The sequence below is a fragment of the Tiliqua scincoides genome, chromosome 10 (assembly GCF_035046505.1).
Source record: "Tiliqua scincoides isolate rTilSci1 chromosome 10, rTilSci1.hap2, whole genome shotgun sequence".
Classification (NCBI taxonomy): Eukaryota; Metazoa; Chordata; class Lepidosauria; order Squamata; family Scincidae; genus Tiliqua; species Tiliqua scincoides.
In genome coordinates this window covers 3,612,269-3,629,533 of record NC_089830.1, presented here as the reverse complement: position 1 = coordinate 3,629,533, position 17,265 = coordinate 3,612,269, and the positions used below count along the sequence as shown (strand labels likewise).

The 17,265-nt window shown below is 50.1% G+C and overlaps 1 protein-coding gene across 1 annotated transcript; it reads right to left on the bottom strand.

The window, feature by feature from the left end:
• Nucleotides 1-1,717: 1,717 nt before the first annotated feature.
• Nucleotides 1,718-11,427, bottom strand: C10H1orf216 (chromosome 10 C1orf216 homolog). Its single transcript, XM_066639068.1, has 2 exons — nt 11,352-11,427; nt 1,718-8,214 (listed from the first exon to the last, which is right to left on the bottom strand). The coding sequence occupies exon 2, from the start codon at nt 8,196-8,198 to the stop codon at nt 7,293-7,295; it is 906 nt and encodes a 301-aa protein (XP_066495165.1). The 5' UTR covers nt 8,199-8,214; nt 11,352-11,427; the 3' UTR covers nt 1,718-7,292.
• Between the last annotated feature and the right edge of the window lie 5,838 nt (nt 11,428-17,265).

The window sequence follows — 17,265 nt, the reverse complement described above, 5'->3', positions numbered from 1 at the left end:
CTAACTGGTTAAGGCAATGACATCGCTGAAGGTGCTCATAACAGGGGAAGGTTCCATTACTGCTCTCTGGCTAGGAGACAACATTTGACTCACTCAAGTCTCGGTTTGGCCCGTAAAAGAGGTGATGATCATATGGGCAAAGAATATTGGACATAACATAATAATCAACAATTGGGATCAGCTTTGGAAGAGAAATATGAGGATAATTAAGGCAGCAACAAGGAAAGAAAGCATATACAAAATTTTTTATAGATGGTACCTATAGATTGGCAAAAATGTATCCCGGTATATGTAACAAATGTTGGAAATGTAAAGAGGTGAAAGGATCTTTTTATCACATGTGGTGGCTTTGCCCTAAGGCAAAAGAATTTTGGGGAAAAATACATAGAAATATCCAAGCTATTTTCAATTGTGTAATACCCGTCCAACCAGAATTGTTTCTATTGAATATTTTCCCTGAAAGCTCTAACAATGATTTCAAACACACTTTGTTATACGTAATCATTGCAGCAAGATGCGTCTATGCCAGATTGTGGAAGAATTCGGAAATTCCCAGTGTAGAGATGTGGATTGAGAAACTGTACGAGATTGTCGAAATGGATGCGTTGACGGAAAGATTGAGGGATGGCGAGATGGAGAGAATACAGAAATTGTGGAACCCGTTATATGAATGGTTGGATGAACGATTATGAACTATTGAAGTGATGATAATTATAGAAACAAAATAGTATTAGCTGCAGTTCTGCGATTCCCTAGTGTTTTTCCCTTTGTATTACCCTGAATATATATATGTATTTGTGATTTTCCCTGTACCCATGCCTTAAATTAAATAAAAATTTTTTTAAAAGTCTCTGTTTGGCTCAACAGGAGGCTGAAGAAGTCCATGAACACCCTTCCAAAAAGAAACCGGCTGCAAGACTAAGCAAGCTTTGTCTCTCGTTTACCAGACAGCATGGCATCCTGGCATTGGAGCTGAAGTCCATGGTCTGACTTGTGGCTCCTCTCTGGAGTGAGTGCCGACACAGCACACACTGCACCCATGCTTAGTGTTGCAAAGTGCCATAAAGCAGTGTTTGCAGTCACTGGCACTGGTGCAAAGGCCCAGGCTGGCAGAAGGTGCAGAACACACCAGAGAAGGGATTTTCCAAGCTGAGCAGCAGGAGGCTGAAAGGGATGGGGGAAGGGCTGAAATAGGGCAGGGGAGGGTGGTGATGGGAGTGGGGGATGGGCAGACGGTGCCCAGGTGGAGGGTGAGATCATGGCACTGGCACGCACCACATCCTGCCCACCTTCCCAGGCACTGTCTGCCAACACAGGGGCAACACAGGCATGCACCAGCGATCGATCTAACACAGATCCGAGTTGCCCCATAATGGTTGTTGAGGCTTACCCTAGGGCAAGGGGACAAAGGAGACCTCCAGCTGCCAAAATCTGGCACAGGATTCAGCACTGCCAGTGCCGCTGCATCGTTGCAAAGGAATTCACACAGGATTGGACTATGCATGCAGTTTAGCCTTTCTTTTCAAGACTGGAATACAGTCCGCTCTAGGCTACCACTCTCCTCTCCACCATATTCCCTCTTCTGCTCTATCCCCTCTTCCTCCCCCACCCCAACAATCACCACCTGAGATGACCACCTCGGATGGGCTGGTCCTGAGAGTTTGGACCAATGCATGACCATGATGAGGAAGTGGAAATAAGAAGGCAGGTAGCAGACTCAATTTCTCTTTCACCTTTATTGATAGACACAATGCTCCTTAGATATTGCGAGGGAATGCAAGCAATGGCAGGCAGTGGATCAATGCTGAGGGGCATATTGGCCCATTCAGAATGAAGGGGTCTCCGACCAGCCAGGCTGTGCCTTTCCTAAGCAGTGATTGCCTTCTGTGATTCCAAGAGGACCTGCTTAAACCGTGCCCTTCCTTGATCTTGGCAATGGGGCAAACAAACACGCCAGCTTTCATAAACAAAAGCATAGCCACCCTCTGGATCTAGGCTGCAGCTCCTAGTCAGAGGTTCCATACCACAACAAAATTAAAGTTCAAATAAATTGGAAATTTGGCCAGATTTTTTGAGGGTATTTGTGTCCCAGACTATTGTGTCCTGGTCAAATGAGTCCCAGTTTTTGGTGTCCCGGGACATTTACATCTATCTGTTTGTTTTTTAATATCTCAATCATTTGCATCACACTATAACTGGGCAACAAACCTCATTATATATCCCAAGCCTCTTATCCCAGCCCTAACCCTAATCCTCCTTTGTGTTAGGGTAGCCAAGTGAGTCTATAGCAGCAACTCTGTGGTTTTTACTACTTAGTAGTTCTTGCCCACTCAAATCCCTCTACATCTATGTAATATTCTGTAATAAATACATTCTGTAAAAAAAATACACATTTGCATCAAGTTCCCCTTCGGCCATGATGCTGGCAATACAATCTCCATGCCTTTCTACCTGATCAACGATTAATTTTAAGACTGATTTTTTTTTCTCCATTTGAGAAGTATTTCCGTTTCCCCATTATTGCATCAGTTGTTATACATATTCATATATATTTGTGTACTCTAAATACAGTCATATGTATTTAAAAATAACAACTGAAATAAACACATGCTAAATAGTGAACCATTAAGAGAATATTTCGATTGCAACAAATACAATTTGAATGTTGGTTAAAGCAAACTTAGGCTCCTGGGATGTACTCTTCAGGGCTCAAACAAAAGTTCAAGATCCATGTTGAAGACAATGAACATGATCCAAATCATCGCAGAACTCCCTTCACACCTGATTCACAGTGGTGAATCCTGATTCATTTCAGTCTTGAGGAATTTTTCATGCTGAAAAATGTGATCCATTCCCCCTGCCCCAAAGAAACCAACAAGTCAAATATCGTCAAATACTGGCCAAGTATTTAAGCAGTAATTTTCAACTGGTGTGCCTTGACACAACGGTGTGCCGTAAAATGATGTGCCACAGTCATGCTGCAGCAGTTTGGAGCACCACAGTTGAAAATCGCTGAAAAACTCTTCCGGTTTGTGTAGCTCTGTCAGTGGAGAAAGAGGGGGTAACAGTAGATTACAATTGTTTCTAGACAGTTGCTCTAGAAACAGGGCCGCAGAACCCAGAGGAGTCTCCCATAGTGACATCACAAGACCATAGACGTCAGCACACTGTGAGAAAAAAAATGTTGAAAATTGCTGATCTTTAAAGCATTAATGCATTGGATCGATAACAATGCTCAGAGAAATGGCCATCTTCTAGTACAGGGGTACCCAAATCCCGGCCCTGGGGCCACTTGCGGCCCTTGAGGACTTCCAATGCGGCCCTCAGGGACACCCCAATCTCCAATGAGCCTCTGGCCCTCCGGAAACTTTCTGGAGCCCGCACTAGCCCGATGCAACTGCTCTCAGCATGAGGATGACTGTTTGGCGACTGTTGGACCTCTCACGTTAGCTGTGGGATGAGGGCTCCTTCCACTGCTTGCTGATTCACATCTGTGATGCAGTAGTGGCAGCAAAAAAAAAGGCCGGCCTTGCCTTGTGTGAGGCCTTTTATAGGCCCTGAGCTATTGCAAGACCTTCATTCATTCATATAAGTTCCACCTCTAGTATATTAATTTATGTAAACTTATGTAAATTTATTCAAATTTTAAATGTAAATTAATTCTTTTTTCCCCCCGGCCCCCGACACAGTGTCAGAGAGATGATGTGGCCCTCTTGCCAAAAAGTTTGGACACCCCTGTTCTAGTAGAACAGCGCTACTCAAAGTGGTGGTCCATGGAGAGGTGATGGTCCAAAAGGGAATAGTAATAATACGGCAATTCTCAATTTCCTCCCTTCCTCCACTCCTTGGATTCAAAACTGAAGAGAGGAATAGAGGGGAAGTGTGGGAGGAGAGTGGCAGGCCAGAGTGTGCCTGATTGCTCTCCTCCACACTTCCTCTACTGCTCCACTCTTCTGAATACAGGGAACAGGAAGACGCTGTGAAGGAAGAATGGTGGATACATGTGGACAGACAGAGGTGAGCAGCCCACCATCAATCTACCCTAGGCAACTGCCTCAGTTGGCCTCAAGGGCAGGGCAGGTCTGAGCACATATGACTAGTAAACCCTACCATTGCTATTCCATGACAACACAATGCGATGAAGACGGGGAGATAGCGATTTAGAAAATAGCTTCATGGAGTCTTTGACAATATTTGACTGGTAGGCTGCTATATCCTCTTATACGCTCTTGGGCCCCCGGTCGAAAGGAGGCTATATTTTGGGTAGTAGTACTGAAAGTGTCACACACACACAAGAAGGACACACTTTCCAGCTTGTCACTTTGCTGCAGTGAAGTCTCTTCTGCCAGATGGGCCTTGTGCAGTCTTGAGGTCTTGACGCATTGGCAGAGATTTCAGTCAGAGAATGAGGCCTCGTCTCCATTCTTCTCAAGCAGGTTAGACATGTCCAATCTGTTCTCCGACGACCCATGTGGTGTGCAGAGTGCACAAATGCAGAACGGGCAGGAACCTGCTGCTTTGGCAAATCGTGAGCATGTGGAATTTGCGCCAACCAGCTGCAGCCCCACCGTAAGTCATGTGACCACCATGTGGCAGATTCACGACCGCATGCTACGCAATGGCGCACCTTGGTGGATAAGGATGAATAAATAAAAATCATCTGGTCATCATCACTCCCAGGTAGTTTTTGGAACAAAACACCTCAACACTTTCCTTTGGGTGTAGAGCAAATAAAATAAAAACATTTGGTATAATTTATTAGGAAATACATTCTCGATATCTCCAAAATCCAAGACATCTAGGCTTGTATTAGCCCCTATTACCAGGAGAGGAAATGCAGAAATATGAAAGTTTTTAAAACAGAAAATGAAAGCAAATTAATAGCCCGAGGTCTGGCAGGCAGGCAACCAATATCCTGGGCCTAACAAAAGGTTTTTGCATACGTTTCTCATTTATTTATTTATTCATTTATTTATTTATTTTTTGCTTGCTTGCTTGCTTACCTACCTAGAATTTCATATGTTGTAGCCACATGGTTTTTGTTTTCAAAATTTGGTACTCTTCCTTGGAAGGGGTGGAGTCAAGGGGAACAGGTAAAGGCTGCATCAAGGGTGGTGGTCAGATCGGGGACTAGTCAAGAGTGCATGCACATCAGAGGTCCAAGCTGACCCTTAAAGCTGCAAGAGACTTGTACTTTCACTTTGCCTGGCAACCTTGCAAATAGGAACATCCCCCAAAGTCCCCTGTACCCTTCAGAGACCCCTATATGGGGTCTCTAAGGATGCTCAGTTGGCGAGCGGGTGGGGTCAGAGAAGCTCCCTCTCTGACCTTTCTCACCAGCCAATAGGCTTTCACTCCATGTGCTATGAAGCACAATATAAATACTGTTAATACTGCTAGTAATAATAATGAAGGCTCCCAGGCAGGGTTTGGATTCAGGACCTCCAGCAGCCATGCTACTAAAATGGGGTAGCAGAATAGTAAGACAGGGCCATGATTTCAGTAGGAAGCACCTGCGTCTTTTCCCCCATAGCTGGAAAAGCAGCTGGGGGGAGGGGGGATGGACAATTTCAAGTGGGAAAACAGCTAGAGGTGAATGGGAAAAGCAACTCTGAAACCCTTTCCTACCACCACCCACAGCCCTTCTGTTTAAACTCACAGTCTTCTGAGACTGCTTTAGGTTTAAAAAAGAAGCAAAGCTACATGCCTCTGTGTGTTAAACTGGCTCTAAGAGCGGGTCATGCTTACAGTTCAGCTTTCTCTAGGAAGTACACTTTTCTGACTAGCAAAGCAAAACGTGCATCTAATTTTAATTCAGGGGGGAAAATTGACCCACAGCTATCCAAAATTTGAGAAACACAAATGCATTGGTTTTGGTTCACACTTGCACACGCAAACCTGATCTTGTGAAGTGGTTCAACTCACGATCAACTCAGAATCAGATGACATCCACGACTTTACATGACTGAACATATGGGGCCAGGGCCAGTCCATCCATGGGGCCAACTGAGATGATCACCTCTGGCAACAGGTTTGCAAGAGGCATCCTCCATCCATCCTCTTGCCTCCACTGATACAGCTCCCACGCCCTGGATTAGAAAAGAAAGGGGGGTGGAAGAGTGGAGACTGGTGGAATACAGCGTCCCATGAAATATCAAGGATATTTCTTATCCTTCATATTAAGGATGTTCCTGGCACCTTCTGCATCCAAACTCTTATCACTGAGATAGTTGGGTCTGGGTTGACTTGCATTATAGATGCGTGCTGATCCATTCATAAAACCACTGCCAAGACAGCCAGATTCAACGCAGACTGATGGGGGAGGGGGAAACGAGACACCAGATACTGGTTAAAAAAGAAAAAGAATAATCACAATGGGCCGTTCTCTGACTGTTCTAAAATCACCGGCCCTTCTTTTGAGTGGGGTGCCTGGCTGGAAGTGATGGCAGGGTCACACCTGATGGCTGAAGAGGCTCAGGTACATGAAAGCAGAGAAGGTGCGCCAGGATAGCAAGTCTGGAGCCCAGACAGGAAACCAAGCCAAGGACATTGCTTCTTGAGTGGAAAAGCACAGCTGGGAAGGAGCGGATCGAAAGGAGCAAACCAGGAAGCTGGTACAGGCGGTAACAGGCAGGAAAACAATCTGAAGGCATTGCACAGCAGCATACTGGCTTCCCCCTGCATTTGGCTTCCCGAAGTGTAGCAGATCTAGAAGCTATATGGGTGCCATATATGGGTGCCATGGGATTGGCTCACTGAAACATAGTAGGCAGAGTCCAGTCCACGGTAATAGTATCCTGGTTTGAGCCACCCGCAGTTCCTTCTTCCACCCAACCGTTCCCTCCAGTGACCCAGGGCAGGGCACCCGGCAGGCAAGACTCCTGGTTCAAGCCCCCTGATGCCTGCCACAAAGTTCTGGGCCTATTTCAGAACCTGGCCATGCCTTTCCAAGTCTTCTCCGTGTCTATGAAACCGCACCACAGGATCATACCTTTCTCCTTCCTTTTGCTTCGAATCTCACGTACGTTCCCCGACATGCACCACAATGAAGAGTGAAACTGGTCGGTCAGTCGCATGGAGGCAGAAATGACAAGAGAAACTTGCTCGGCGCAAGTTCTCCACACGTTAACGGTTCTGGCGATATGCTTGTGTGCCACAGAGAGGAACATCAAACACTGAGACAGGGTTCCCATGCAGGACACAGGCAGGTATGGAGAGCTCTGTAGGCCCCCTCAAGTGGGCGACCAAGCGATGGACTGGGGAGTTCCCAGGAAATACACAGAGAGCATCGCTCATAACTCTGCCTGAGCAGGATTCTTGGGGCGCCCCACGCCTTGCTGGACACACCGAATGAGCTCTTTCCTGTTGTCCAGGATGGTGTCGAAGCTCTCCTGCAACCTGTTCTGCTGATCGACCACCTTCTGCTGCAGGCTGCGGATCCAGCGCAGCAGCGCCAGGCGCCGGTACATCACCAAGTGGATGTGGTGCTTCTCTTTTTCGCGCTCTTTGAACTTCTTCTTGTCCTGAAGGCTCCGGAAGGCCTCCGCCAGCGCCGGGAAGAGGGTCTCGGAACTCGGGGGCGAGTTTTCAGGCTCCGCAGCGAGAGACGGGGATCCCGAGTGGCCCCTCCAGTCTTCGCCAGCAACGGTGGGGGCTTCCCAAACACTGGCACCCCCACTATCTGGGCTGTCGATGCTGAGGGAGCTGCTGGCATAGCCATTGTCCTCTAAGGGGGAGGTGGCCAGCTTCCCTCTCTCTTTCATTCTCTCCTTGGTGGCACTATTCTCTTGCTCCAGGCCACTCACCTCAGCTCCCTCTGGAGGTCTACGGATTGCCTCTTCTTCTTCTTCCTCTTCCTCTTCCTCCTCTTCAGAAGCGAGTGACATGCCCTCGGACCTCAGCCCTTGGGAAACCATTTGGGGCTTGCTTCTCGTTTTCTGCCTGTGCAGAAGCAATGTTTGGTTATCTGATCCCTGGAATGCATTGTCCCCTCGCTGTTCTCCATCCCCTTGCAACAGAATCTCTGCCGTGGCTTGGCAGCAGTTTTCATTGCTGTCGTACGACTCTCCCATGAAGTTGAGGTTGTTGTCTGGCTGGTAGCCTCTTCCTGCGAGGTAGGCCGTGTCTCGTGGCCCACTTCTCCTTTCCTCATGGAACAGTGGGCTGAGGGGGATCTCTGGCTGGCACATGGTAAACATCTGCTCACTCTCCCAGCTAAGGAGAAAGAGACACAGAGGGAAGGGAGAAATGCAACTGATGTAAAAAAAAGTGCAAGCCACCCTTGATGGAGCTCTCTCTCTCTCTACTACTACTGTTTCAGTGCAACCCTCTGCATGCTTACTCTGCAGTCAGCCCCACCGAGTTCAGTGAGCCTTACTCTCAGGTAAGTGGGTATATGTCACTCTCCTGGTTGGCAACCTTCAGTCTCAAAAGACTATGGTATAAGCCTATAGCACCCGGTATTCCCAAGCTGTCTCCCATCCAAGCACTAACCAGGCCTGACCCTGCTTAGCTTCCGAGATCATGGTATAAGCCTACAGCACCCGGTATTCCCAGGCGGTCTCCCATCCAAGTACTAACCAGGCCTGACCCTGCTTAGCTTCCGAGATCATGGTATAAGCCTACAGCACCCGGTATTCCCAGGCGGTCTCCCATCCAAGCACTAACCAGGCCTGACCCTGCTTAGCTTCCGAGATTGGACATGTGCAGGGTAACAGTTGTCACTCTCCTGTAGGGTTGGGATGCCCACTGACAGAAAGGCCAAATATGGCCAACAACCTAGTACAGGGGTGGCCAAATTTGCTTAACATAAGAGCCACATGCGATAAACTTCAGAGGTTTGTGAGCCACGATATTTAAGAAGCATTTAAAATTCTTAAGTATATTTACTCATCATGGAACATTTCAGCCACACTAGACGCTGTGCCAGAACCACCATTCAGAGCGCGATACCAGAGTCTTTCGAGACTGAAGGTTGCCAACATGAACATTAAACTTCTGCTTTTCATCCAGTGGACTCTCACAGCCCAATCCTATCCACACTTTCCTGGGAGTAAGCCCCATTGACTCTGATGAGACTTACTTCTGAGTAGACATGCATGGGCTTAGGCTGTCAGCTGATACATGATCATAAAGCTTGAAAACTTATTTAGCTTTCATGTTAACTGTGATGCAAAAAGGAGCCCAGCAGCCAACATATTTCTGCGAGCCGCACAGTGTATGTCAAAGAGGTGCATGTGGCTCATGAGCCAAGGTTTGGCCACCCCTGACCTAGGATCTGATAACATCTGACCACAGTCAAAGATTCCATGAAGAGAGGAACAGTCACATGCTACTTATTTGTGCAATAGTGTCACTGGATAACAAAGGCGGGATGGGGAGCTGTTCTCTGTTCTGGAAGTGTCAAAGTGCATTCACAGGAGCAGGTGGTCCTACACATGCAACCACACTGATCTTCAATGGTGATTTGAGGTGTTCCACAATATGCCTCCTGTTTGAGCTCTGGGCCCCAGTCAGTGGCGCTTCAGTTCCTGGCTCCCAGGCCCTGTGAAGTTTGAGGGAACATAAGAAGAGCCCCACTGGATCAGGCCATAGGCCTATCTATTCCAGCTTCCTATATCTCACAGTGGCCCACCAAATGCCCCAGGGAGCACACCAGATAACAAGAGACCTGCAAGGCTTCCTGGGAATTGTAGTTAAGAACATAAGAACAGCCCCACTGGATCAGGCCAAAGGCCCGTCTAGTCCAGCTTCCTGTATATCACAGCGGCCCACCAAATGCCCCAGGGAGCACACCAGATAACAAGAGACCTGCAAGGCTTCCTGGGAATTGTAGTTAAGAGCATAAGAACAGCCCCACTGGATCAGGCCATAGGCCCATCTAGTCCAGCTTCCTGTATCTCACAGCGGCCCACCAAATACCCCAGGGAACACACCTGATAACAAGAGACCTGCAAGGCTTCCTGGGAATTGTAGTTAAGAACATAAGAACAGCCCCACTGGATCAGGCCATAGGCCCATCTAGTCCAGCTTCCTGTATCTCACAGCGGCCCACCAAATGCCCCAGGGAACACACCTGATAACAAGAGACCTGCAAGGCTTCCTGGGAATTGTACTTAAGAACATAAGAACAGCCCCACTGGATCAGGCCACAGGCCCATCTCGTCCAGCTTCCTGTATCTCACATCGGCCCACCAAATGCCCCAGGGAGCACACCTGATAACAAGAAACCTGTATCCTGGTGCCCTCCCTTGCAACTGGCATTCTGACATAGCCCATTTCTAAAATCAGGAGGTTGCCCATACACATCATGGTTTGTAAGCTGTGATTTTCCTGCAGAAATCTGTCGAATTCCCTTTTAAAGGCATCTAAGCCAGATGCCGTCACCACATCCTGTGGCAAGGAGTTCCACAGACCAACAGCTCAGAGCACTTCGCCTTGGATGCGAGGACACACTCCCCGAGCTGGGCACATCTTGTTCCCTAACTGCTGCTTTTGATCCCGACACTGCCCTGCTCCTCTTGTGCCGCTGGGAGCCTGTTGGGAGGAGAGGGCTGAGCTAGGACACTGGAGAGGGGAGGCACAGAGGTGGCACAATCACTGGATATGGAGGGGCAGCACAGGCAGTGGGAGGTCTTGGGCGACTGTAGGTGTGTGGGCATCCCTGCCTGATGCTGGCGCTGCATTCACCCTTGCTCCGTTCCCATTCCCGCATGCCCACTGTGCCAGGGTGCCCACGGCAGCCCCAACATGGCTGCGAGGCCTGGCCTGGCATCAGGGCAGAGGCAGGGACAGTTGCCTCGCCCCCCCCCCCCGCATTGCAGGGGCTCTCCTGCTCCCCCCGCCCTCCCCCTCCTCCTGAGCGCCCCCTCCTTCCCCTCTGCAAGGGGGCTGCCAGGGTGGGCGCCTTGTGCCTCTCGGGGGGGGGGCAGCCACTGGAGAGGTCGCTGCCAGCCTGGATGAGCCTCTTCTGCGGTCTCTTCTGCTGGGGGGGCCTCCTGGCCGACCTGCGCCCCCCCAGCAGAGGCAGATCCACCCCCCCGCTGCAGCGCCCCCACCCCATTCAAGCAGCCCGCAAAGGGGCCGAGGGGGGAGCGGGGGGCACATGAGCTGACGAGGGGCAGCCGGGAGGGGGGATGTCCGCGAGCCTGGGCAGGAGGACGGGCAGCGCCGCCTCCTCCGGACGCGGGGGGGGGTCCCTGCAGCGGCGCCCCCCCCCACCCGCCTGCGCCGGCCGGTCCTCCCCATCGCGCAGGCAGCGGGCGGAGCCCCGGAGGCAGGAGGGGCCGGGCGCGCCCGCCGCCCACGCCGCCCGGACCCTGCGCAGGACTCCCCCACCGCCGCACACTCACCGCCCAGTCCGCAGCCCCGCCGGGGAGGGAGACGGAGCAGATCACGCGCCCGGCAGCGCCGCCTCCTCCGCCCGCCCGGCCCCTGGGAAGGGACTCCCGGCCGGCCGGGCGCGCAGCTGACCGCGAGCCACGGACGCGCGTGGGCGGAGAGGCGGGGCCTCCCCACTGAGCCCTTGGAAAAGCTCCGCCCCCGTGGGAGGCACCCAAGCACCGGCACCCACGCGCGGAGTGGGGCCCCAGACCCCGCAGAGCGCGTGGGTGGTGGGTGCCTCCCACGCAGGCTTCCAAGGACTTCGTGGGGAGGCTGTGCCTCACCTGCCTCCCCGCCCGCCGCACCGCCCTGGTGCCCTGCAAAGGACTCGGTGGGGCGGCTCAGTTTTTGGAACTCCTTGCGGTCAGACGTGGTGATGGCACCTGGCCTGGAGGTCTTGGAAAGGGGACTGGATGGATTGACAGAAGAACATCAGAACAGCCCTGCTGGATCAGGCCAGAGGCCCACCTAGTCCAGCTTCCTGTATCTCGCAGTGGCCCACCAATGACTCAGGGACCACATGAGACAGCTAGAGACCTGCATCCTTGGTTGGTCTTGGTTGGTCTGTGGAACTCCTTGCCACAGGACGTGGTGATGGCAACTGGCCTGGATGCCTTTAAAAGGGGATTGGACACGTTTCTGGAGGAAAAATCCATTACGGGTTACAAGCCATGATGTGCATGTGCAACCTCCTGATTTTAGAAATGGGCTATGTCAGAATGCCAGATGCAAGGGAGGGCACCAGGATGAGGTCTCTTGTTATCTGGTGTGCTCCCTGGGGCGTTTGGTGGGCCGCTGTGAGATACAGGAAGCTGGACTAGATGGGCCTATGGCCTGATCCAGTGGGGCTGTTCTTATGTTCTTAAACTACAATTCCCAGGAGGCCTTGCAGGTCTCTTGTTATCTGGTGTGCTCCCTGGGGCATTTGGTGGGTCACTGTGAGATGCAGGAAGCTGGACTAGATGGGCCTCTGGCCTGATCCAGTGGGGCTGTTCTTATGTTCTTATCCTGGTGCCCTCCTCTGGATGGACTGGAAGAAAAGTCCATCATAGGCTACAAGCCCTGATGATGGGTACAGGCAAGCTCCTGGTTTGAGAAGCAGGGGACTTCAGAAAGCCCAATGCAAGGGAAGGCACCAGGATGCAGGTCTTTGGTTGCCTTGAGTGCTCCCTGAGGCATCTGGTGGGCCACTGTGAAATACAGAAAGCTGGACTCGCTGGGCCTTTGGCCTGATGCAGCAGGGCTCTTCTTAGGTTCTTATAAGGAGGGGCACTGGAGGCCACCGATGGAACAGAGGTGGGTGCCTTTGCCACTCTGTTGCCTGAGGCAACCTGGATGGGCCAGGCCTAGGGCATAAAAACAGCCCCACTGGATCAGGCCATAGGCCCATGTAATCCAGCTTCCTGTATCTCACAGTGGCCCACCAAATGCCCAGGGAGCACACCAGACAACAAGAGACCTGCAAGGCTTCCTGGGAATTGTAGTTAAGAACATAAGAACAGCCCCACTGGATCAGGCCATAGGCCCATCTAGTCCAGCTTCCTGTATCTCACAGCGGCCCACCAAATGCCCCAGGGAGCACACCACATAACAAGAGACCTCATCCTGGTGCCCTCCCTTGCATCTGGCCTTCTGACATAGCCCATTTCTAAAATCAGGAGGTTGCGCATGCACATCATGGCTTGTAACCCGTAATGGATTTTTCCTCCAGAAACGTGTCCAATCCCCTTTTAAAGGCGTCCAGGCCAGATGCCGTCACCACATCCTGTGGCAAGGAGTTCCACAGACCAACCACATGCTGAGTAAAGAAATACTTTCTTTTGTCTTTCCTAACTCTCCCAACTCTCAATTTTAGTGGATGTCCCCTGGTTCTGGTGTTATGTGAGAGTGTAAAGAGCATCTCTCTATCCACTCTGTCCATCCCCTGCATAATTTTGTATGTCTCAATCATGTCCCCCCTCAGGCATCTCTTTTCTAGGCTGAAGAGGCCCAAACGCTGTAGCCTTTCCTCATAAGGAAGGTGCCCCAGCCCAGTAATTATCTTAGTTGCTCTCTTTTGCACCTTTTCCATTTCCACTATGTCTTTTTTGAGATGCGGCGACCAGAACTGGACACAATACTCCAGGTGTGGCCTTACCATCAATTTGTACAACGGCATTATAATATTAGCCATTTTGTTCTCAATACCTTTCCTAATGATCCCAAGCATAGAATTGGCCTTCTTCACTGCCGCCGCACATTGGGTCAACACTTTCATCGACTTGTCCACCACCACCCCAAGATCTCTCTCCTGATCTGTCACAGACAGCTCAGAACCCATCAGCCTATATCTAAAGTTTTGATTTTTTGCCCCAATGTGCCTGGTTCACACTGCCTGGTTCACTGGGTTTGTCCCGTGCAACTTTTGTCTGCATTTTCACTGAAAGAAAACCACAGTTTTCTAAGTGCAAATGCCATCCTCTCTCTTACCCAGTGGTGTGCCAAGATCAGCCTCTCATTAAGAGGTACTCTACCAGGGGCTGAAGCTATTTTATTTCAGTCAGCATTTTAGGATGGGGGGCGGAGTAGTTTTTATTCCTGCTGCAAGTCATTATGTCATTATGCTTTTTATGGTTTTAATGCTGCTTTGTCTGTCTTATTTTGAAGGCCGGTTTCTAATAGCTTACAATACTACTACTTTACATTTGGCTCTAGAATGGTAATTTATGGAATACAAACTGAGGGAATTTTGGAGCCCAATTCTATGCCTGCCTACTCCGAAGCAAGTCCCATTAGAGTCAATGAGGCTTACTCCCAGGTAAGTGGGGATAGGATTGGGCTGTCACTCATTACTTGTGCCTAATAATACACAACTATTTAATAAATAATTATGCATTTCTAATACATAAATAATTGAGGTTTTATAATGGGGGGCTTTTGAATAAGAACTTATTAGCCACCTTGAGCTCTGGAAAGTGAGATATGAATCTCTTTAAAAAATAAATAAACACTTGCCTGGCATGTAAAGGATCTTTTTAATCTCTGGTATCATCAGTTACACACATGCAGTAGTTTTCAAAGTTTTAGCACTGGGACCCACCTTTTAAAATGTGAAAATTTTTAATCATCCTAGGCTAGCACCCTACCCACACTTACCCACTAAGTACCATTTGCTATCTTTGTTTTAAAGCAGGGGTCTCCAAACCCCAGCCCAGGGGCCAGATGCGGCCCTGGGCGAGCCTCTGTCCAGCCCGCAACCAGCCTCTAGTCCCCTGAAAGCCTCTGGCCCACGCGACCCAACACGACCTGAGCTATGCTCTGGTTGCATCTGGAGGGTGTTCTAAGGGCCAGAGAGGTTGAATGAATGAGCCATTCATTCATTTATTCACTAAGTTCCATCTCTACTTATTTAAATTTGATATTTAAATTTTTTTTCTGGCCCTCAACACTGTGCCAGATATTTGATGTGGCCCTTTGGCCATAAAGTTTGGAGACCCCTGGTTTAAAGCATATATATAGTAGCCTGCCTCCGACACATCCTCGGCATCACCTGGCAGGACAAAGTTCCAAACAACACAGTCCTGGAACGAGCTGGAATCCCTAGCATGTATGCACTGCTGAAACAGAGACGCCTGCATTGGCTCGGTCATATCGTGAGAATGAATGATGGCCAGATCCCAAAGGATCTCCTTTATGGAGAACTTGTGCAAGGAAAGCGCCCTACAGGTAGACCACAGCTGCAATACAAGGACATCTGCAAGAGGGATCTGAAGGCCTTAGGATGTGGACCTCAACAGGTGGGAAACCCTGGCCTCTGAGCAGTCCGCTCGGAGGCAGGCTGTGCAGCATGGCCTCTTCCAGTTTGAAGAGACACTTGCCCAACAGACTGAGACAAAGAGGCAAAGAAGGAAGGCTCATAGCCAGGGAGACAGACCAGGGACAGACTGCACTTGCTCCAGTGTGGAAGGGACTGTCACTCCCGAATCGGCCTTTTCAGCCACACTAGACGCTGTGCCAGAACCACCATTCAGAGCGCAATACCAGAGTCTTCTGAGACTGAAAGTTGCCAACTAACTAACTAAAAGTACAGATCTGCAGCATTTCCCCAAATGCAATCACATACCATGGTAGCATCGTCTGATATAATAAAAATAAAAAAAACTGAAATGAATGGGAACCCACCTGAAATAGGTTCACGACCCACATTGTGGGTCCCAGCCCACAGTTTCAGAAATACTGCACTAGTGATTTTCAATGTTTTTCTTCTCAGGGCACACTATGTTCTTCACCTCTTGCGATGTCACTTCCTGCTTCCAGGAGACTCTTCTGGGTTCTGACCTATTTCTAGAGCAACTATCTGTAGCAACAAATTGTCTGACTCTCTGGCCCTCTTCCTATATCAGCACTGCAGGACAGACAATCCATGACTACAGACGGTTACCCTAGAAACAGCCGCAGAACTTGGAAGCGTTTTTCAGTGATTTTCAACCCCTGTGCTCCAAACTCCTGCAGCACACCTGTGAACCTTTTGTGGCACACCAGTGTGCCATGGCACGCTGGTTGAAAATAGCTGAGTTGAAAAGAGATCCTATCTTTGGAACCGCATGGCTGCAGAAAAACCCTTCCTGAAATCTTGAAAAGCTGTTACCACTTAAGGGGGAAGGAATCTGGGTTCTGTGGACGAATGGTCTGACTCCATATGAAGCCATTTCATCCATATGTTTTAACTTCTGGATCCCCCAAAACCTCCCACTGTCGTTCCCATAGGCAACAGACTCTCCAAGGATCCCTTATGGCTGCGGTTTTCAAACTCTCCCAGAGTTTGAAACCCACAGTAAGTCTTTGCGGGGGCGGGAGGAAGGCAGCAATGTGATCCCCAGGATCGCGTCTCTCAGGGGGCTACAGGGACTGGGATGCACTCACCAGTCCCTGCAGCAGCCATCCCTGTGTGCGGGGAGACCTGCGCGAGCACCTGCAGGGTGCCCCAGGTCAGGGAAAGGGAGAGTGGAGAGATCTGCTCTGCCTCCGCAAAAGCAGAAGCGGAGCGCGATCGCCCCAGAAGGGAAAGCGGAGCGATCGTGCTCCGCTTCCTGTTTTGCTCTGCTTTCACATTTCCTGACCTGGGGAGCCCTTCCGAAGGTTGCGCAGGGCTCCCCGCACACCCGGGAGGCTGCAGGAGGCTTGGGCAAGTGCACCCAAGCCCGTGCAGCCCCCCTGAGCTGAGCCTTCCCCCTGTCTCCTGGCTTCCCCCTCCCCTTAAGGGGGCAGAGGCCAGGACCCACAGGCTGGGGTGTCGTGATGCCCCAGTTTGAATACCATGGCCTTATGGTCATTCCAGGCCTTGGAGGGTGCTTGTAAAATATTGCATTTTTTACAGGAAAGGGAGAATGCAGAAAAAGATTCAATGCTGGAAAATGATGTGGGGCACAGAAGGGGATCAGGTCACATGAGATACTGCATATGCAATAGGCATAAAGAAGCCTTGTTGTGGACTTGGAGATAGTCCAGCAAAAAAATATGGGGGGACGGGGACGGGACATGATGGGTGCGATAGTGCTGGAGGGGGAATACATAGCATTACTGTGGCATGCAATGGGGGCGGGTTGAGAAGAAACACATGCTTGTTTGTGTAGCTTATCTCTTTTGTACAATCTGTATAAGGACATTTGCATCAAGGAGGGATTCCCACTCTTTTTTAATACCCAATGCAGGCAGTGAAGCCACAAGAGAAGATAATGGTCCAGCCCCATTTACAAAAGCAGCCCTCTTCACAACCCTACCCACCTCGCACCCCCACCATGCAAATGGTTGCTCTTGTTCTTCCTATACTCGCAGGAAATGTGGTACTTACAAATCTTTCTTCTTCCAATGTACTGCCTTAGAAATGGCATCCACAAGGCACTG

What these genes read in the sequence shown, in the direction of transcription:
- C10H1orf216 (XM_066639068.1), bottom strand. Translation starts at nt 8,198, where the DNA reads ATGTTTACCATGTGCCAGCCAGAGATCCCCCTCAGCCCACTGTTCCAT.